The following is a 22677-nucleotide window of genomic DNA, read 5'->3' on the forward strand; positions in this document are numbered from 1 at the left end:
TCCTTCAACTCTATGAGAGCCATTCTATAAGGTATCCTAGATACTGGCTCCGCCCCTGGCAACCCTGGAAACTCTACTGGGAACACATCAGGAAACTTGCATACTAATCTGGTCTTGTCTGGTCCAACTGAGAAAACCCTAGAGGTATCCACAATGTTCGCTAAGAATCCTATGCAATCCTCTTATATTAGGTCTCTAGCCTTCAGTGCTGAAATCATAGGTACTCGTGGTCCACTCACTGTCCCCAAAAATACAAATGGTGTCTCTGCTTCCGGTTCAAAGGTCACCATCCTGCGCTTGCAGTCAATCATCGCCCCATACTTTGATAACCAATCCATCCCTAGGATCATATCAAATTTTTCCATTGCTAACTCAACCATGTCCACAGATAACTCTCTACCGTCTATCTCTCCTAGTAATGCTCTAACCCATCTCCTAAAGACTACCAGTTCCCAGTCGGCAACAAAGTTTGAAATCCCCTAGCATACAAATCACTAGGTCTACAAAAATGATATATCACTCTAGCAGATACAAATGAATGAGTATCCCCTGAGTCAATCAATGCAGTAAATGAAGAACTGACACTAGAAATCTCACCTGTCACGACCGAGGGGCTAGCCTAAGCCTCAGTCTGGGTCAAGGTAAAAACTTTAGCAGGAGTGAGGCTATCGCTCTACTTCGGTTCTTCTTTCCTGGCTTGGGGGCAGTCCTTCCTCAAATGAATAATTCTCCCACAAGTAAAGCAGGCCCTGATCCTGCCAAATGTGGGCATCTTCTCTCAACATGTAGTTAGCGCAGGCTACTCTCTCATTCCCTTCCACCCTCATGAAATCCAGGATGGAAGAAATCATATTCATCCACTGATCTGCCCACAGTTGGTCTAGGCCACCCTTAAAGGTGGGAGGATGTTGCTTCCTAAACCTCTCGTATAAGGGTTCCCACCTATTTTCCATAGCAGGCTGGGTTGGCACTGGTGCCACAGCCTGTGGAACCTGTAATCCAATACCCTGAGGAGGGGCCTGTTGCCTCAACTCTCGAAGCTCATCTTCTGTTCGATGAATTCTAGCTTCCTTTTCGGCAAACAACTGTTATCATCCTCGGCACTATTGCCGTAGAGTCGGATCAGCCACCGAGGCATAACTGCAATATTCCTACAATCAATGATGTCGAACATTAGGCATGATAACAACATCCAAAAATCAACCTCCCAATCCCATCAATCAATCACAATCAACAGATCAGAATATCACACATAACATATAACAGTCCAGGGGGCCATGCCCTAGCATCATGCATATATAAACACATTCAACATGCTTTATCTATACATTCAGGCAAATGAGGCAACTTAAACAAGCAATTAAGCATATAGTTCATTAAATACTGACCAACCCTGAGTCGAGCTTGTCACTCACAGCAAGGGTACATGTTCGGTCGATCTTCAGGAACCATAAACCTTGGCACGCTCTGATACCAAGTTGTAACGCTCTACTTCCTTAGAGTTATTACCATGTGATTTATAAATGTGCCATTAGCTTGCTAATCAAGGTTTAAGGTTAAAAAATGTGATTAAAATTGAAATAAAGACTCATTTGACAACATTCGATATAAAGATTTGGATATTCATTAAAATCATAAATTTATACATTTGGGATCCCAAAATACTGTTTAGAAAATGTATTACCACTCAAAAATATAATTACGGTCGACCTAAGTGAAAAAGCAATTTATTACAATACATTTCCCAAAATAACTCTAGTCATGGCAGCCAAGTAGATCGAACATGTACCCGTCGCTCCACGCTCTCCAACTCATGGTTGGTCAACCTTTCCTTTGCCCTTACCTGCACCATAGAGCACCCATGAGTCGAAGCCCAGTAAGAAAACCCAGCATATCACATATCAATCCAACAGTATACAACAAAACAATCAACAAACTAAACACATAGCGGCCTACGCCGACCCAAGTACTTTACCAGGCCCTGGGTTCGCGGTCATCGAGCGGGTGGCTACAACACCCATGGAGGGTCTCACTCTAGTAGCCTACACTCAGCGTGCTTAACGCCGATCTCAGCCCCTTGCCGTACCCGGCTTCATGCCATTCTCAGCCTTTGCCGTTCTCAGCTTTCGCTGCTCAATCATAAACATGCATAACACAACATAGCATTCATAGATATTCACATGTATATTAAATACAAGCAATACGGCCACGCCCTAAAACACAAACAATAGGGCCATGCCCTTCTCTACGGGTACGACAGTTTTCTTACATATGTCCTGAGCTGGATGATTACCACAATCCCGAGCACAGTCCCTTAATTCGAGCTTTCACGTAACCTAGTCACAACGCATCCATAATAACTATCCATAAATAATTAAACCAAATAATAACTTCGCAGTACTATTCTAGCCTCTAGGACCTTGAATTCTACTAAACCAGGTAGTAGAATCCTTCCTCAGCCTTAACATTTGGGTTCCCGGGCTTAAAACCCTCAAAAAGCCAATATTTCACATTTGAGTCGCGGTGCGCTCAAGTCAGAGAGCAAAGTTCTATCTGCTGAAGGACACGGGCCACAGCGCGCTATGCCCTATGCTACGGTGCCTAGGCAAAATTCTGAGGCCCCTTGGCTTCTGTGTTCAAGCGAGTCGCAGCACCTAATGAATAGGGCCACGGCTCGAGCCCCAAAACCCAGAATTCCCCATGCATTTTACGAGCTAACCTCCGTGAAACTCACTGTGGATGCCAAAAATCCACCAAGAAAAAAATCCCTAGTACATGGTGAAAATACAAGGCTAGAGGTCACTTAGTCACATTATCGGGCTCACACCTATAAGTCTTGTGAAACTGAGAGATTGTCCCAAGGGAAGCATCACTTAGTGAGCCATGAAGTGTGGCCTTTGTGAATGCTCAATATTCCATGCCCATAAAAGACTCAAAGTGTATGCTTAGGCCCCTATTGATGCTCATAATCTCATCAAGAGAAAATATAAGGCCGAAGCAGAGCCCCAAGGCCACCCTTCCGCGAGGCCATCAAATGGGCGAGGCCGTCCCTTCTCGCGAGGCCACCATTCCGCGAGGCCATCAAACAGGCGAGGCCGTCATATGGGCGAGGGCAGTCCCATTCCGCGAGGCCCTCCCGTCTCGCGAGGCCACCGATCCGCGAGGCCATCCCGTCCCGCGAGGCCAACGATCCGCGAGGCCATCCCGTCTCGCGAGGCCACCGATCCGCGAGGCCATCCCGTCTCGCGAGGCCACCGTTCCGCGAAGCCTTCCCGTCTCGCGAGGCCACCGATCTGCGAGGCCCTCCCGCCTCGCGAGGCCACCGATCCGCGAGGCCATCCCGTCTCGCGAGGCCACCGTTCCGCGAAGCCTTCCCGTCACGCGAGGCCACCGATCTGCGAGGCCCTCCCGCCTCGCGAGGCCACCGATCCGCGAGGCCCTTGGGCCACTCCCACCATGCCCATGCGCGGAGCCAAGGAAGGCTACGAGGCCGTCTATGGCGCCCCATGCGCGAGGCCATGGGAGGCTGCGAGGCCGTCAATGGCGCCCCATGCGCGAGGCCGCGCGAGGTCCCACGCGCGCACGCCTTGGGAGGTCCATCAGCCCACCATCTTCTCAGGAGGCCGACACCCCGTGACTTGACGCGTATGGGCCCAAAACCCCTACTCAACGCCACGGCCAGTACGGGCACCAAGGATCCCCTTTTTCATACCTCGAAGTCCCTATGCTTAGGAGATTCGGTACGAGTCGAATGAGACATATTTGTACGACCAAGTACTAAGTACGGATACCAGTGCCAGTGAGATTGCTGGGGTAAGGATCATGGTCCGTACGTCTACGGCCATAGGTCAGAACCGACACCACTACCTCCTGCGCCAATACACCTGCCACCACGCCTCAGGCAGGGGTACAGACAAGTAGTGGAGACATCCCCCTGACACCTGCTCCTGTACGGGATGTACAACCACTACCTCTGAAACCATTCCTCTAATACAGTACGTATGTACCACTTGGTCCCCTGGATCATCATGTACCTAAGGCCATTAGAGCCTATTATAAAAGGAACTCTAAGACCACCTGAAAGGGGGTTGGAAAATTCATTGTATGCAAAGGCTATTGAGAAATATACAAAAGCTTGCTCCATTTTTTATCTGTGTTTACTTTTCCTTAAAGTTTATTCTAAGTTCTTATATAAATATCATCTAACTTACCTTTGAGTTTTCCGATCTAATTTCGTTGACGAAATTTCACCGTCAACAGTTTGGCGCCGTCTGTGGGAAGAACAAGCATCAAGCCAGCGTTCTTCCATTATTTCCAGCAAAGAAAGATGCTAAGACGTTCAAAACACCTATGGCAACTACAAGATGATGAGGTTCTCCGGGATGAAGTGGGGCGGAGGGCTGCCCAGAAAGACCCCCCTCCGCCCAAACATGGAGGCAGACCGGAGGAGTCTCTTCCCCCAAGGGAGGAGAAGGAAGCATCATCCCCGACCATCCGGCCCGACGGAGGTCATTTGGAGCCGCCAGTGCATTCACCTCACCAGCCCCCGGTAGCACCACGCTCAGGCCACCAAGACCCAGGTCCATCAGCGCACGGGCCAAACAAGAGTCCCGGGGTACGCTCGGTAAGTTCAAGCTCAAGGACTCGCCTCTACAGGGATGAGATTCAAGAGTTACATAAAAAGACTCGAAGGTTGGAAACCCAGATAGAGAACATTCAAGAGGTTTTAAACGACCTACTGCGAGGAAAGTCAAGCACACCCCCTCCTGTGCGTAAAGGGAAGGAGCGGGAAAAAGGGGAAAGCACTGTCCCTGTAGATGATGGGGGAACCTAACTTTCCGCCAGTAAAACCCCCCAGACAAAGTATCAAGGGGGACCTAGGCCAACAAAAGGTCCCCAGGAGCAAAGGCGGGGGGAAGGTGATGGTCGTAAGAACGAGGTCGAAGTCCCCTCAAAAGAGGCACCCCCTGGCCTAAGAAAAGAGCTCCATGGGGAGAGGTCAGAAGTAAGAGACGTACCCCCCGCGGTTCCACCGAGGGACACAACTAAGGCAAGGGATCAGCCCGAGACCCCGCAAGACTCCTTATGCAAAAAGTGGAGGGGGCTAGGCACCAAAACGCGAAGCCCTCGGGGCAAGATCACCACAGCACTTGGGGGGCGCATGGATGACGGAGAATTCAACCGTGATTCACCCTTCACAAGGGAGATTCAGGCTGAACAAATGCCCATTGGCTTCAGAGAGCCTCGCATGACTCCGTACGAGGGTACTACAGACCCAAAGTATCACTTAGACTCCTTCAATAACTTGATGAGGTTAAGAGGGGTCAACAGCAGAGCAAAGTGTCATTGCTTCGTTGTTACTCTTAAAGGAGTGGCGTACAAGTGGTTCAGGAGGTTAAGACCAGGAACAATCAAGTCATGGCAACAACTCTCTAATGAATTTCTTCAGCAACACCATACAGCATGTAACTACATCATGCCGATTACCAGCCTCGCTAACATCAAACAAGGCGAGAATGAAAGTTTGAAGGACTACATCCATAGGTTCAGTATAGAAGCAACAAAGGTGGGAGATTTAACCAAAGTGGAGCTCAATATGGCTATTACAGCCGGAGTTCGTCCAGGAAGCAAGTTATGGAGTAACATGCTCAAAAGAGAAGTTTCGAATCTGGACGACTTTTTCGAGAGAGCACAGAAGTACATACGTGTGGAAGAGGGCCATAGAAACTTCCATGTCGAAGAAAGCGAACCTTCCTCCAGTGGCCATACTACCACTATGTCTGAGGATTCCATATAGAAGGGGGGCATCGCGCTAGAGGGGTTGCTAACCATGTTCGAGATCGAACGAAGACCCTCTAGCCATGAAAGTCCCCATCCGAGGGGAAATCATATCCAAAATAGACGTCTCCGAAAAGGGTCTCCAAAGTAGACGCCACCAAAAGGGGTCTCCAAAGTAGACACCTCCAAAAAGGGTCTCCAAAGTAGACACCTCCAAAGAGGGTCTCCAAAGTAGACACCTCCAAAAGGGGTCTCAAAAGTAGATGCTATCCAAAAGGGTCTCAAAGTAGACGCTTCCGAAAAGGGTCTCAAAGAAGACGCTTGCAAAAAGGGTCTCAAAGAAGACGCTTGCAAAAATAGTACTATGCCTAATGACGAGAAGGACGCTTCTCGCAAGATATAATAAGCGCGCGCGAAGATATATAAAAGGATAACTAGAACCCAAGGGGTCAATATATCCTTATAGGTGCAATCAAGGCGCACCATAGAAGGACCTATCGAACCCCCTTTCGCATGGGTTCCAAAGGACCTCGAACATGATAAATATAAAAAAAAAAGGAGAAGAAGAATAAGAGAATAATAAAAAGGAACGGAAGAGTCTACAAGAACGCCTAAAGGCCTCCCTCTAGACTGGGGGGCAAGTGTGGATGCCAAAAATCCACCAAGAAAAAAATCCCTAGTACATGGTGAAAATACAAGGCTAGAGGTCACTTAGTCACATTATCGGGCTCACACCTATAAGTCTTGTGAAACTGAGAGATTGTCCCAAGGGAAGCATCACTTAGTGAGCCATGAAGTGTGGCCTTTGTGAATGCTCAATATTCCATGCCCATAAAAGACTCAAAGTGTATGCTTAGGCCCCTATTGATGCTCATAATCTCATCAAGAGAAAATATAAGGCCGAAGCAGAGCCCCAAGGCCACCCTTCCGCGAGGCCATCAAATGGGCGAGGCCGTCCCTTCTCGCGAGGCCACCATTCCGCGAGGCCATCAAACAGGCGAGGCCGTCATATGGGCGAGGGCAGTCCCATTCCGCGAGGCCTTCCCGTCTCGCGAGGCCACCGATCTGCGAGGCCCTCCCGTCTCGCGAGGCCACCGATCCGCGAGGCCAACGATCCGCGAGGCCATCCCGTCCCGTGAGGCCATCGATCCGCGAGGCCATCCCGTCTCGCGAGGCCACCATTCCGCGAAGCCTTCCCGTCTCGCGAGGCCACCGATCTGCGAGGCCCTCCCGCCTCACGAGGCCACCGATCCGCGAGGCCATCCCGTCTCGCGAGGCCACCATTCCGCGAAGCCTTCCCGTCTCGCGAGGCCACCGATCTGCGAGGCCCTCCCGCCTCGCGAGACCACCGATCCGCGAGGCCCTTGGGCCACTCCCACCATGCCCATGCGCGGAGCCAAGGAAGGCTACGAGGCCGTCTATGGCACCCCATGCGCGAGGCCGCGCGAGGTCCCACGCGCGCACGCCCTGTGAGGTCCATCAGCCCACCATCTTCTCAGGAGGCCGACACCCCGTGACTTGACGCGTATGGGCCCAAAACCCCTACTCAACGCCACGGCCAGTACGGGCACCAAGGATCCCCTTTTTCATACCTCGAAGTCCCTATGCTTAGGAGATTCGGTACGAGTCGAATGAGACATATTTGTACGACCAAGTACTAAGTACGGATACCAGTGCCAGTGAGATTGCTGGGGTAAGGATCATGGTCCGTACGTCTACGGCCATAGGTCAGAACCGACACCACTACCTCCTGCGCCAATACACCTGCCACCACGCCTCAGGCAGGGGTACAGACAAGTAGTGGAGACATCCCCCTGACACCTGCTCCTGTACGGGATGTACAACCACTACCTCTGAAACCATTCCTCTAATACAGTACGTATGTACCACTTGGTCCCCTGGATCATCATGTACCTAAGGCCATTAGAGCCTATTATAAAAGGAACTCTAAGACCACCTGAAAGGGGGTTGGAAAATTCATTGTATGCAAAGGCTATTGAGAAATATACAAAAGCTTGCTCCATTTTTTATCTGTGTTTACTTTTCCTTAAAGTTTATTCTAAGTTCTTATATAAATATCATCTAACTTACCTTTGAGTTTTCCGATCTAATTTCGTTGACGAAATTTCACCGTCAACAGTTTGGCGCCGTCTGTGGGAAGAACAAGCATCAAGCCAGCGTTCTTCCATTATTTCCAGCAAAGAAAGATGCTAAGACGTTCAAAACACCTATGGCAACTACAAGATGATGAGGTTCTCCGGGATGAAGTGGGGCGGAGGGCTGCCCAGAAAGACCCCCCTCCGCCCAAACATGGAGGCAGACCGGAGGAGTCTCTTCCCCCAAGGGAGGAGAAGGAAGCATCATCCCCGACCATCCGGCCCGACGGAGGTCATTTGGAGCCGCCAGTGCATTCACCTCACCAGCCCCCGGTAGCACCACGCTCAGGCCACCAAGACCCAGGTCCATCAGCGCACGGGCCAAACAAGAGTCCCGGGGTACGCTCGGTAAGTTCAAGCTCAAGGACTCGCCTCTACAGGGATGAGATTCAAGAGTTACATAAAAAGACTCGAAGGTTGGAAACCCAGATAGAGAACATTCAAGAGGTTTTAAACGACCTACTGCGAGGAAAGTCAAGCACACCCCCTCCTGTGCGTAAAGGGAAGGAGCGGGAAAAAGGGGAAAGCACTGTCCCTGTAGATGATGGGGGAACCTAACTTTCCGCCAGTAAAACCCCCCAGACAAAGTATCAAGGGGGACCTAGGCCAACAAAAGGTCCCCAGGAGCAAAGGCGGGGGGAAGGTGATGGTCGTAAGAACGAGGTCGAAGTCCCCTCAAAAGAGGCACCCCCTGGCCTAAGAAAAGAGCTCCATGGGGAGAGGTCAGAAGTAAGAGACGTACCCCCCGCGGTTCCACCGAGGGACACAACTAAGGCAAGGGATCAGCCCGAGACCCCGCAAGACTCCTTATGCAAAAAGTGGAGGGGGCTAGGCACCAAAACGCGAAGCCCTCGGGGCAAGATCACCACAGCACTTGGGGGGCGCATGGATGACGGAGAATTCAACCGTGATTCACCCTTCACAAGGGAGATTCAGGCTGAACAAATGCCCATTGGCTTCAGAGAGCCTCGCATGACTCCGTACGAGGGTACTACAGACCCAAAGTATCACTTAGACTCCTTCAATAACTTGATGAGGTTAAGAGGGGTCAACAGCAGAGCAAAGTGTCATTGCTTCGTTGTTACTCTTAAAGGAGTGGCGTACAAGTGGTTCAGGAGGTTAAGACCAGGAACAATCAAGTCATGGCAACAACTCTCTAATGAATTTCTTCAGCAACACCATACAGCATGTAACTACATCATGCCGATTACCAGCCTCGCTAACATCAAACAAGGCGAGAATGAAAGTTTGAAGGACTACATCCATAGGTTCAGTATAGAAGCAACAAAGGTGGGAGATTTAACCAAAGTGGAGCTCAATATGGCTATTACAGCCGGAGTTCGTCCAGGAAGCAAGTTATGGAGTAACATGCTCAAAAGAGAAGTTTCGAATCTGGACGACTTTTTCGAGAGAGCACAGAAGTACATACGTGTGGAAGAGGGCCATAGAAACTTCCATGTCGAAGAAAGCGAACCTTCCTCCAGTGGCCATACTACCACTATGTCTGAGGATTCCATATAGAAGGGGGGCATCGCGCTAGAGGGGTTGCTAACCATGTTCGAGATCGAACGAAGACCCTCTAGCCATGAAAGTCCCCATCCGAGGGGAAATCATATCCAAAATAGACGTCTCCGAAAAGGGTCTCCAAAGTAGACGCCACCAAAAGGGGTCTCCAAAGTAGACACCTCCAAAAAGGGTCTCCAAAGTAGACACCTCCAAAGAGGGTCTCCAAAGTAGACGCCTCCAAAAGGGGTCTCAAAAGTAGATGCTATCCAAAAGGGTCTCAAAGTAGACGCTTCCGAAAAGGGTCTCAAAGAAGACGCTTGCAAAAAGGGTCTCAAAGAAGACGCTTGCAAAAATAGTACTATGCCTAATGACGAGAAGGACGCTTCTCGCAAGATATAATAAGCGCGCGCGAAGATATATAAAAGGATAACTAGAACCCAAGGGGTCAATATATCCTTATAGGTGCAATCAAGGCGCACCATAGAAGGACCTATCGAACCCCCTTTCGCATGGGTTCCAAAGGACCTCGAACATGATAAATATAAAAAAAAAAAAAAAAAGGAGAAGAAGAATAAGAGAATAATAAAAAGGAACGGAAGAGTCTACAAGAACGCCTAAAGGCCTCCCTCTAGACTGGGGGGCAAGTGTGGATGCCAAAAATCCACCAAGAAAAAAATCCCTAGTACATGGTGAAAATACAAGGCTAGAGGTCACTTAGTCACATTATCGGGCTCACACCTATAAGTCTTGTGAAACTGAGAGATTGTCCCAAGGGAAGCATCACTTAGTGAGCCATGAAGTGTGGCCTTTGTGAATGCTCAATATTCCATGCCCATAAAAGACTCAAAGTGTATGCTTAGGCCCCTATTGATGCTCATAATCTCATCAAGAGAAAATATAAGGCCGAAGCAGAGCCCCAAGGCCACCCTTCCGCGAGGCCATCAAATGGGCGAGGCCGTCCCTTCTCGCGAGGCCACCATTCCGCGAGGCCATCAAACAGGCGAGGCCGTCATATGGGCGAGGGCAGTCCCATTCCGCGAGGCCTTCCCGTCTCGCGAGGCCACCGATCTGCGAGGCCCTCCCGTCTCGCGAGGCCACCGATCCGCGAGGCCAACGATCCGCGAGGCCATCCCGTCCCGTGAGGCCATCGATCCGCGAGGCCATCCCGTCTCGCGAGGCCACCATTCCGCGAAGCCTTCCCGTCTCGCGAGGCCACCGATCTGCGAGGCCCTCCCGCCTCACGAGGCCACCGATCCGCGAGGCCATCCCGTCTCGCGAGGCCACCATTCCGCGAAGCCTTCCCGTCTCGCGAGGCCACCGATCTGCGAGGCCCTCCCGCCTCGCGAGACCACCGATCCGCGAGGCCCTTGGGCCACTCCCACCATGCCCATGCGCGGAGCCAAGGAAGGCTACGAGGCCGTCTATGGCACCCCATGCGCGAGGCCGCGCGAGGTCCCACGCGCGCACGCCCTGGGAGGTCCATCAGCCCACCATCTTCTCAGGAGGCCGACACCCCGTGACTTGACGCGTATGGGCCCAAAACCCCTACTCAACGCCACGGCCAGTACGGGCACCAAGGATCCCCTTTTTCATACCTCGAAGTCCCTATGCTTAGGAGATTCGGTACGAGTCGAATGAGACATATTTGTACGACCAAGTACTAAGTACGGATACCAGTGCCAGTGAGATTGCTGGGGTAAGGATCATGGTCCGTACGTCTACGGCCATAGGTCAGAACCGACACCACTACCTCCTGCGCCAATACACCTGCCACCACGCCTCAGGCAGGGGTACAGACAAGTAGTGGAGACATCCCCCTGACACCTGCTCCTGTACGGGATGTACAACCACTACCTCTGAAACCATTCCTCTAATACAGTACGTATGTACCACTTGGTCCCCTGGATCATCATGTACCTAAGGCCATTAGAGCCTATTATAAAAGGAACTCTAAGACCACCTGAAAGGGGGTTGGAAAATTCATTGTATGCAAAGGCTATTGAGAAATATACAAAAGCTTGCTCCATTTTTTATCTGTGTTTACTTTTCCTTAAAGTTTATTCTAAGTTCTTATATAAATATCATCTAACTTACCTTTGAGTTTTCCGATCTAATTTCGTTGACGAAATTTCACCGTCAACACTCACCAATCTCGCACCTTAATCCTAGAATTCATATCCAAACAACAGAACTGATACAAGCACCAAAAATCTCAACAAAAACCTCACCACAACCTAAGCTTAAACACTTAAATTCAAAACCTTAAGACACTTAAAGTAAAAGCAACAAGACTTGCTTTGAATCTTACCTCAGTGGAGATTCTGAGCTTAGACTAGGTTTCCAACACCCTTAGTTTGTTTTCCCCAAGTTTACAGCTTCAAATTTAAAGCCTCACCACCAGAATTCTCAAAAATTGCCTAAGTCTTCAGGAGAAGGAGAGGGAGCCGAGAGAGAGAGAGCAAGGGAGATAGAGAGAGTTTTTTTTTTTTTCTGGTTAGTTCTAGTGTTCCTAGCCAAACTAAGTCTATCCACAACTCCGCCAAAATGTCTAATGACCAAAATGCCCTCAATCCTTTAATGCCACAAAGGGCAATCCCGTCATTTGTCACATCCCGCTAATTCCTCGAATGTTCCTATAAATCTTGGAGATCCCTAAGGAGGAGACTCAAAGAACACACTGAGGTGGCAAAGGCTTGGAGATCAACTACTCTATCATTCTATTTCATTGTTTACTTTTAATGTCTTGAGTAGTGATGTTGACATTTGGTTTAATGGATTTTACTATGTTTAGCATGAACTAATTTCTTATTTAGGGTGTTAATGGATTCTTTTGAAACCTTATGATTATCTAATGAAGTTTTTAGGATTTTCCTATCAATATTGTGAATTATTTGTCTTGTGCTTAATGTTTGTGATTAATTGGCCATTAATTGCATGATTTATATGATTTTTACCTGAGATCTGAGACATGAAGGATAACTATGCTATAGTCAAATAATCATAGATTTATATTGGACGAGAGAGTACATGTATGATGTGTGTAGCTTAGGGATTACGTGTTTAATGCCTGCAATATGTTAGTTTACCACAGAGATGTAGGAGATTGCTTATTGTAGAGAATTACAAGTCCTAGTAAGAATATAATTGTAATTTGTTATCACACTAGAGATAAGAATTCGTAAGTTCGCATTAGAAAAGTATAGGTGGATAGATGATGAAGTTAATAACCCTAATTCTCAATCCATTGAATGAATATTTGAGTTCTCCATTGTTCTATTTTATTGTTTTAGTGTTTTAGTTTTATAAATTTAGAATCTATTAAAATCAAAAATTAAGTTTTGGTAATTAGTAATAACCATTGTGGGAATGATACTTTGCTTACTAATTTATTACTTGTTATGATTGCGTGCACTTGCATACTTCAAATTTCTCACAACAAGTTTTTGGCGTCTTTGTCAGGGACTGTATTATTAATATCAATATAGTTTATTTCAATTCTAAATTTATTTTTATTTCTAGTACTCATTCGATTTGTGGTTGTATTGTGTTTCAAGAATTATTGGTATATGCGATGAAGTAGACAAAATAAACTCATACTGGTAGATCTTGAAATTGAAAGAACGTATAGACAAAACCAAAAGATAAAGAAAAGGCTAGATTTTTCCATGGCTTAGAATCAAGGAAATGCAGCAAACAATGCTGCTAATGTTAATAATATCCAAAATATTGCAGAGGACCCAGTGGAACAAGGACCAAGGACGCTTAGAGACTATGTACTTCTTACTGTCACAGGAGTGCATTCATGTATCAGACACCCCACTATTCCTGCAAATAATTTTAAGATTCAGCCAGCAATATTACAAATGGTGCAGTCTACTATTCAGTTTGGGGGGGTTGCCTACGGAAGATCCTAGTTTGCACATAGCCAATTTCCTGGAGCTATGTGCAACGTTTAAGATGAATGGGGTGAGTGACGATGCAATTAGACTTATATTATTCCCATTTTCTCTACGAGACCGAGTGAAGATTTGGCTAATTTTCATGCAAGCTAATTCTATCATAACATGGGAGGAGTTAGCTCAGAAGTTATTAGCAAAGTTTTTCCCTCCAGTAAAAGTTGCAAAGTTGAGAGAGGAAATTAATAATTTCTATCGAATGGAAGGGGAATCATTGTATGATGCATGGGAAGATTTAAAGAGTTGTTAAGAAAGTTCCCACATCATGGTATAGAGAAATGGATGCTAGTCCATAACTTTTATAATGGGTTGAATGGTACTACTCGTACCATAATAGATGTTGCAGCATGAGGTGCGTTCATAAGCAAAAGTGCTAAAGAAATGTATGAATTGCCAGAGGAGATGGAAATGAATAACTACCAGAAGCCAACTAAAAGGGGACAGCCAAAGAAGGTGGCTGGTATGATTGAACTCGATGATATTTCCATGCTTACAGCACAAGTGACAGCATTAACAAAAAAATTACAACAGACCAATCTTCCATCCCAAGTCCAGCAAGTACAGAATTTATGTGAGGCAGGTGGTAGCGGTCATCAACTGAATCAGTGCCCTGCCCTATATATGAATAACATGCCCATGGAAGAAGTGAAAGCTATAGGAAATTACCAAAGACAAAACAATAACCCTTATTCCATGTCATATAACCAAGGTTGGGTGGTCCACCAGGCTTTTATCAACCACAAAATAGACCTCCACAACAGCCAATGCCCACAAAACAACCTGAACCACAACCTGATGCATTGAACCAATTCATGAAAGAGAAAAGGGCATTTATAAGGAATTTGGAGACACAAATAGGGCAGTTGGCCAATCTGGTGACGAATAGAGCTCAAGGAAATTTGCCTAGCACTACTGAGGTGAATCCTAAAGAATAGTTCCAAGCCATCACCTTGAGAAGTGGAACACAGTACGAAGAGCCAAAGGGAACCCAGTTAGGGGAGATAAGTCAGGAGAAAAAGGATCAAGGCATGGCAAAGAATGATTCTAGTGAAGAGAAGGTTACTAAAGGCTTAGCAGAGAAAGAAGTGCTACCACCAGTGAGCATTGTGCATTGAGTATCATATAAAGATTCTGTAAGGAGAATTTAGATAAACTGTTTGCGAAGTTTTTAAAGGTGTTCAAGAAGCTACACATTAACATACTTGCAAGTTGATGAAGTAGTATTCGATGTATTCAAGGTCGTGGCCTACCCTAGGGTGAGTGATAGTTGCCATTTTGTGGATGTGATAGATGGAACAATAGCAAATTAGAAGCTAGTAGAAGATCCACTTAAGCTAAGTCTTACAATTGATGACATAGATGAAGAGGATTGCGAGGAGGTATTGAGTTATTTGAATTGGATACAATTGTATGGATCGTTGAGAGAAAAGAGGTTTGAAGAACTTGGTCAAGGGCCTGAAAGACCATTATTGTCCATTGAGAACCCTCCTGTTCTAGAATTAAAGGATTTGCCAGAGCATTTACGCTATCCATATCTTGGAGCAAAGGAAACTCTTCCAGTTATAGTATCTACATCTCTTACTGAGGTTGAGGTAGGAAAGTTATTAAGAGTTTTAAGAGTTCATAAAACTTCTATTGGATGGACTCTAGCTGACATAGGGGGAATAATCCCATCAACTATGATGCATAGAATTTTGATGGAAGATGATGCTAAAACGACAATTGATGCTTAGAGAAGATTAAATTTAACAATGATGAAAGTGGTAAGAAAAGAAGTTCTTAAGTAGTTAGATGCTAGAGTAATTTACCCAATTTCATATAGTGCATGGGTGGTCTAGTGCAAGTAGTTCCAAAGAAAGGATGAATGACGATGGTTAAGAATGAGAATAATGAATTGATTCCAACTCATACTGTGACAGGTTGGAGAATATGTATAAATTACCGTAAATTGAATAAGGCCACTAGAAAAAATCACTTTCCCTTGCCTTGCATTAATCAAATGTTGGATAGGTTGGCGGGCCATAGTTATTATTGTTTCTTGGATGGGTATTCAGGATACCATCAAATTGCCATTGCACCTAAGGATCAAGAGAAAACCATGTTTACATGCCTGTATGGTACTTTTGCGTTTAGAATAATGTCATTTGGACTTTGTAATGCACCTGCAACATTCCAAAGATGTATGATGGCTATATTTTTTAACATGGTAGAAAAGGGTATTGAGATATTTGTGGATTATTTTTCTGTTTATGGTTCTTCTTTTGATAAATGTTTGGCTAAGTTGGAGCTAGTTCGGAAGAGATGTGAGGAATCACACTTAGTCTTGAATTAGGAGAAGTGACACTTTATGGTAAATGAAGGAATTGTTTTAGGGCATAAGATCTCAAGTAAGGGAATTGAGGTAGATCGGGGTAAGATATCAACAATAGAGAATTTACCACCTTCAGTCTCAGTTAAAGGAGTAAGAAGTTTTCTTGGTCATGCAAGGTTTTATAGAAGATTCGTTAAATATTTTTCTAAGATTTCAAAACCCCTATCTACATTGTTAATAAATGGAGTACCTTTCAAATTTGATGAGAAGTGTCACCATGCTTTCAAGGTACTTAAAGAGAAAGTGACTTCTGCACCAATAGTCGTTGCATCTAATTGGGAATTGTCATTTGATTTAATGTGTGATGCAAGTGACTATGCAATAGGAGCAGTGTTGGGGCAATGATTTGACAAGCTGTTTAGAAAAAATTATTATGCAAGTCGTACGTTTAATGATGCTCATGTTAATTATGCTACTACAGGAAAGGAGTTTTTGGTCATTGTGTTCGCTTTTGATAAGTTTAGGCCATATCTCATTGGGAATAAGGTAATAGTATACACTAATCATTCCACCATTAAATATCTTATGACTAAGATAGATGCAAAGCCTCGTCTCATTCGTTGGGTTCTATTGATACAATAATTTGACATAGAGATTAGGGATAAGAAAGGAATTGAAAATTTGGTGGCTAATCATTTGTCTAGAATAGAACTTAAAGAAACTCAAAGTAAGAAAGAGGTGCAGATTAATGATGCTTTTCCGGATGAGCAGTTATTTAAAGTATAGGAGAATAAGGAGGTACCGTGGTTCGCTGACTATGTTAATTTCTTGGTTGCCAATATAGTGCCTCCAAAGATGTCTAGACAACAAATAAAAAAGTTTTATTCGGAGGTAAAGTGTTATTATTGGGAGGAGCCCATCTTATACAAGCATTGCGCATATGAGATTATTCATCGATGTGTGCCTGAAGATGAGATGGTGTCAATTTTGACTCATTGTCATACTTTTCATTGCGGTGGTCTTTCAGAGCAACAAGGACAGCTGCAAAGGTATTACAATGTGGTTTTTATTGGCCTATGTTGTGGAAAGATGTGAATACATTTGTAAAAGCTTGTGATTGATGTCAACGACTTGACAATATTTCAAGGAAAGATGAGATGCCCTTACTTGGGATTCTTGAGGTGGAATTATTTGATGTATGGGGTATAGATTTTATGGGTCCCTTTCCATCATCTTACAATAACAAGTATATCTTCCTAGCGGTGGATTATGTATCTAAATGGGTGGAAGCAGCAACAACACCTGCAAATCATAGAAAGGCGGTACTTAAATTCTTGCATAAGAACATTTTCACTATTTTTGGCACGCCTAGGGCTTTTATAAGTGACAAAGGTAGCCATTTTTGTAACAAGATGATGGATGCCTTGCTGGCTCGTCATGGTGTTCATCATAGAACAGCTCTGCCATACCATCCCCAAATTAATGGTCAAGTAGAATTGTCAAATAGAGAAGTCAAAATTATCCTTGAGAAGACAATCAATAGATCAAGAAGAGATTGGTCTAAGAAGCTCGATGATGCATTATGGGCATACATGACTGCATACAAGACTTTTATTGGCATGTCACCCTACCGGTTAGTTTTTGGCAAAGCATGTCATTTGCCGGTGGAGATGAAACATAAAGCTTACTAGGCAATGAGGGAGTTGAATATGGATGCCACAACAACAAGATATCATAGGTCTTTGGAGTTGAATGAGATGGATGAGTTTCGTAATGAGGCCTATGAGAACGCCAAGATCTATAAAGAGCGTACTAAAGCTTGTCATGATAAAAATCTTGTTCGCAAGGAGCTTCAACCTGGGCAACAGGTGTTGTTGTTCAATTCTAGATAGAAGTTGTTTCTAGGAAAATTGAAGTTAAGATGGCCAAGGCCATTTACGGTGGTTAAAGTATTTCCTTATGGGGCAGTGGAGTTGCAAGGAAAGGATCGAGAGATGTTTAAGGTGAATGGGCAAAGAGTAAAGCCATATTTGGGTGGTCCTATTGATATAGTCAAGACCATCATCCACTACAACCTTTGTGAAGAAGAAGCAAGCGTCCGACTAATTGACGTTAACGACAACGCTATTTGGGAGACATCCCAAGTTCTTTTTAGTATTTTAATTCTTTTAATTGGACAAGTATTTTTGTTGTTTTTGGTTTGGTGTTAAATTTTTATTTTGAATTAGTTTTTCTTCAGAATTTTGGACCTTTAGACTTTAAATTGTACATATGAGTTGTGTAATTTGTGAAAACTATAAAACTATTAACAAAATGAAGTTTTTCTGCAGGAACTCGTTTAAGCCGCGGCGCATGCATGGACAGAGAGCTCAGAAATTTCGTGAGTGCCCAGGCGCCGCTGTGCCCTAACATTGAGTCGCGGTGCGCATCCCCAGAATTCAACCCAGAATTTGACATGGGTTGCAGTGCTACACCTAATGTGTTGTGACGCTTATTCGCGAAATTGCTATAACCCCTATTTTTTGTGTTTTCCCTTCACTTCATCATTTTCTTTCTACACATTTCGAACTTCTTACCTACAATACACCATTGCTTTAGGCCAACCGATCAAATATCTCCATAAAACCTCTAATAATCTTCCTATAACCTTTATTCAAATACTTTTCCACCATTACTTTAGATTAAATCACCTATAAATTACATTCTTGCCATTCATAAACCCTAAATTCGAATTTTGGGGGAGATTGTGCAATCCGTGGAAAGCTTGAGGAATTCAGAATATCTTTCATCAATTTTTCATTGTGGGTAAATATTTCTCTCTTAATCTCTAAATATTTTGGTGTATTTGGCAGTATATTATTGTGAATTGGGTGGTTAAGAGCTCTATTGTCTAGTTGGGTATTGAGTGTTGGTTTGAGAAGCTTATTTATGAGATTTGTGGTGTTCTGTTGATTTGGGGAAGTGGAAAAAACCAGGGGAGGTGCTAGCAAAATTTTTGTAGAATTTAAGTGTTAAGAAGTGTAATGGGACCTAAGAGATCGAGTCATGGAGCGCCGTCTTCAAGGGGGCTAGTTTCTTTTGATCGGTTTGTAAGCAAAGAATCTCAAGATAGACATGAGCGATTAGGAAGTCAGAGTTTAGTTCCAGAGAGAGGAATGGATTATCATAATTTTCCTTTTGATGACCTGACTTATGAGCCTATTTGGGTTATACTTCAATATAGAGGTTGGCAGTCATTGGTCAATGTTGAGAGCATTCCTAAACCAAACGTTTCTCTGGTGTATGAGTTTTATGTGAACTGGCCTGAGCAAGAGAATAATACATGTTTTGTGAGGGGGAAGCGGGTACCGGTTAGTGTTGGGACGTTTAACAATTTTTATGAGCTTCAGTCTTACCCGAATGAGCAAGATGAGTATAATGCGTTCTTACGCACTAAAATTAATTATGAGGAGGTGGCAGAGTTCATTGGTTGTCCTGGAGCTAGGGTTACTTATACTCATGATGAGCCCAAGCACATGTATATGTGTCAACTCAACCGAATAGCACGTGTGTTCTTATATTTTGTGAGTGATTGGTTGATCCCCTCATCACATTTTTCTAATATTGCTATGGGTTGATTGCTTATGGTTTACACAATCATGAAGGGGATGAAAATTGATGTGGGAAAACAACTTAGGAATAGTATTGGGTTTATTTGTTGGCCCACGAAAACTGGTGGATTGGGGCATGGATCCTTTATCACGGATCTGTGTGAAACTTATGTGGTTCTGGTGCATCCAACTGATGTTAAAGGACAGGTGCAAGGTATAATTACTCGAAGTGTTGTTTATGGGTATTATGCACCTATAGCAATGTCTGATACTGAGGAACAAAGACCACGTCATCGTTGGCGTGCTGAGGCTATTCAACCAAAGGAACTAGAGGATGCAGAGGAAAATGTAGCGGCTGCTGTGGATGAGGATCCAATGTTGGCAATTGGTGGACCGATTAATCCTCATGTCCATTATACACATGCTCAGTTGAATTATATTATTCAGCAAAATAATCATATGCAATAATATTGGATGGCTAGGAATGTATATGAGCATACACATGTCGATCAACAGAATGCTTTGGTCAATCGTTGGAATATGAATGAAGCTCTGCAACCTTATTTTCACTATCCTCCGAAGTTTCATCCTTACCAGCAGCCATCACCTCCTCCACCATACTGATGTGGTGGTTGGGTAAGTTTTCTTTTCCTTTTATCTTTTTAACACATTGGGGGCAATGTGTTATTTAAGTTTGGGGGAGGGATTACTTTGCTTTGTTCTAGTTTTATTTGTTTTGTTTTAGTTTTAGTTTTATTTGTTTTGTATTAGTTTTTTTTAGTGTTTATAATTATGAATCAAGTTTTTTGGAAACCGATGATACTTATAACCATGTGATGAGAGCCATGTGATGTGAGTGATTTTTTTTTTACAAACTATGTGAATTCGTGTGCTTGATGAAATTAATTTAGTGATTAGCTTTGATCTAGGTTTTAATTGTCATAAAAGCCTTAATTAATAAATTTCTTACAATCCTTTAATATATGCATGCTAAGTGGGTTTGTGGATCAAAATTTGAAAATATTCTAGAACTTGCATAGTTTGTTGATTGAGCTGAAATTGGAATGATACATGCTTAGGAAGATTATTTAGGCAATTATTTGGAACGATTGAGCCTTTCAAGCCAACCTTAATGTATTAAATCTCTAGTTATCCAAATTTTGAGCTTAATGTGAATCTTTTTGTTGTTTGCCACTTATTTTGGGACTAATTGAAACGTTGTTATTTACCTTTCCTTTTGATGTAAACCATGAGCATATGAAAATTGATTGGGAAATGGTTTGTAATGAAGTTTATATTTGGAAATTTGTGTCATTAATAGAAGGAAAATTAAAAGAGAATATATATATATTGAAAATGAACTACACTACACTCCAAATTGAAAATATACAAGGAAATAAGTTTGGGGGAGTGTAGTATCATTAGAGAAAGAAAAAAAAAATAGTAGCATGAATTCTCTCAAAGTATAAAATTTTTGGAAATTAGGGGATAGTTTGTGAGTTTCAAGTTGAGGAATATTAGTTTGTTTTGTTTGTATGCTTATGGTATATTTGAGCCTAAATGACTTGTTCATTTACCTTTACCTTAGCCGTTAAATTATAGCCATGAAAGTCTTATTGATTTTTGAGCATGTGTTATCATATTAGGGGAGATTGATGAATTATGCAAGCATGTGAAATACTTGGTTTTGATGGAATGATTTAGAATATTTGACATGTATATGGTATTGTGATTGTGTGTTATTTATTGGTTAAGGTTGATTTGCGTAGCAAAGATTGAGGTTGATTATTGAACTAATTTTACTGAAATTCTGGATGAAATGTAGTTGAAAATTCTGAGCTTGTATTGCGTGGTTTTCATGAGGTGGAGGCTTGTTAGGTAAACTTGATTCATGCCTGTGATTAGTTTGTTTTAGAAAATGTCAATAGGTTTTACTCGAGGACAAGTAAACGTTAAGTTTGGGGGAGTTTGATAGAGTAGTTTTTATAGTATTTTAAAGGGTTATTTTATGGAATTTTTTATTTTATTTAGTTATTTTTGTGCAGTATGATGTTTTGTTGCCTATGTTTGATAATATTTCATATTTATGGGAAGTAATTGATAAATGACAATGTTTAGCTTCAAGAAGATGGAATTTGTTGAAAAAAGGACATTTGAGTCGTAACACTTGGACATAGAGTCGCGGTGCTGCGATTAGATAGAGAGGCTGAATCATTGAGAAATCTAGGGTCGCGGCGCTACCTTTGAGAGCTACGATGCTATTGGTTAGGGAATTTGAGCAGTGACACAGGCATATTAGAGTCGCGACATTTGATCAGTCAGAGACGAGGCATATTTTAATTTTTGGACAAGGGCCGCAGTGCCTCATTATAGAGCCGAGAGGCCTGGGTGGTCAATTTGCAGAATAGGGCATTTTACGCAGGAGAAAAAAGAGGAATTTCACTTACAAAGCACCAATTACTATTTAATCATCACTATGAAGATTTCTGAAGGCAGAACCCTAACGAGGAGACTCAAAGAACACACTGAGGAGGCAAAGGCTTGGAGATCAACTAGTCTATCATTCTATTTCATTTTTTACTTTTACTGTCTGGAGTAGTGATGTTGATATATGGTTTAATGGATTTTACTATGTTTAGCATGAACTAATTTCTTATATAGGGTGTTAATGGATTCTCTTGAAACCTTATGATTATCTAATGAAGTTTGTAGGATTTTCCTATCAATATTGTGAATCATTTGTCTTGTGTTTTGTAGAGTCCCAGAATATTTACTTAACTAGCTAGATAATAGCAGCAGCAGCAGCAGCAGTAGTAGTAGTAGTAGTTAGTATTAGTTGTAGTATGTTAGATTCCGTGGATTTTTGTTCAAGTCGGGACTTGGTTGGAAACTAGTAGCAATAGTTATGGATTTTATAAGTTTAATCTATAGTTTAAGAATATTAATTATAACATAAGGTTTAATTTTTTTAGTAGTTATGATTATTATAGTATAGTATAGGTTTATGATATTAGTAGTCTTGTTTGTGAAAAAGGGGGTGATTGCATAAGAATAAATTAATTATGGTATTATTAAAAAAGTGTTATGGATTGAGCCTACATAAAGCCCAAAAGCCCAATAAGATTTTTGGCTTAGTAAATTTGAAATCAGCCTAGGGAATTAGAGTTTGTTATTTTATGGTTAGTTAAGATATTTGTGGATTAGATTGTTATTTAAATAATTAAATAGATTTTTCGTAACTTTATGGTACTGTAACTTCCAATCTATTTTGGACCCAGTTATATTATGAATTTCGAAAAATAGTATTTCTAGAAAGTTGTAGATAATTGAATTAGCTTTCTAACGGTATAAAGATGTTCTAAATCGGAATCTTACAGCTC

The 22677-nt window shown here is 43.3% G+C and overlaps 1 protein-coding gene and 1 non-coding gene across 2 annotated transcripts; one reads left to right on the forward strand and one right to left on the reverse strand.

Moving 5' to 3' along the window:
* Nucleotides 1-13562: 13562 nt before the first annotated feature.
* On the reverse strand, nucleotides 13563-13668 carry LOC133792882 (small nucleolar RNA R71). The gene has a single exon (XR_009874353.1). It is a non-coding gene; the product is annotated as a small nucleolar RNA R71 (small nucleolar RNA).
* A 3733-nt stretch (nucleotides 13669-17401) lies between these two features.
* On the forward strand, nucleotides 17402-18601 carry LOC133791902 (uncharacterized). Its single transcript, XM_062229809.1, has 3 exons — nucleotides 17402-17575; nucleotides 17624-17851; nucleotides 18560-18601. The coding sequence occupies exons 1-3, from the start codon at nucleotides 17402-17404 to the stop codon at nucleotides 18599-18601; spliced, it is 444 nt and encodes a 147-aa protein (XP_062085793.1).
* Nucleotides 18602-22677: the final 4076 nt, after the last annotated feature.

Source organism: Humulus lupulus, chromosome 7 (assembly GCF_963169125.1).
Source record: "Humulus lupulus chromosome 7, drHumLupu1.1, whole genome shotgun sequence".
In the NCBI taxonomy this organism is placed as follows: Eukaryota; Viridiplantae; Streptophyta; class Magnoliopsida; order Rosales; family Cannabaceae; genus Humulus; species Humulus lupulus.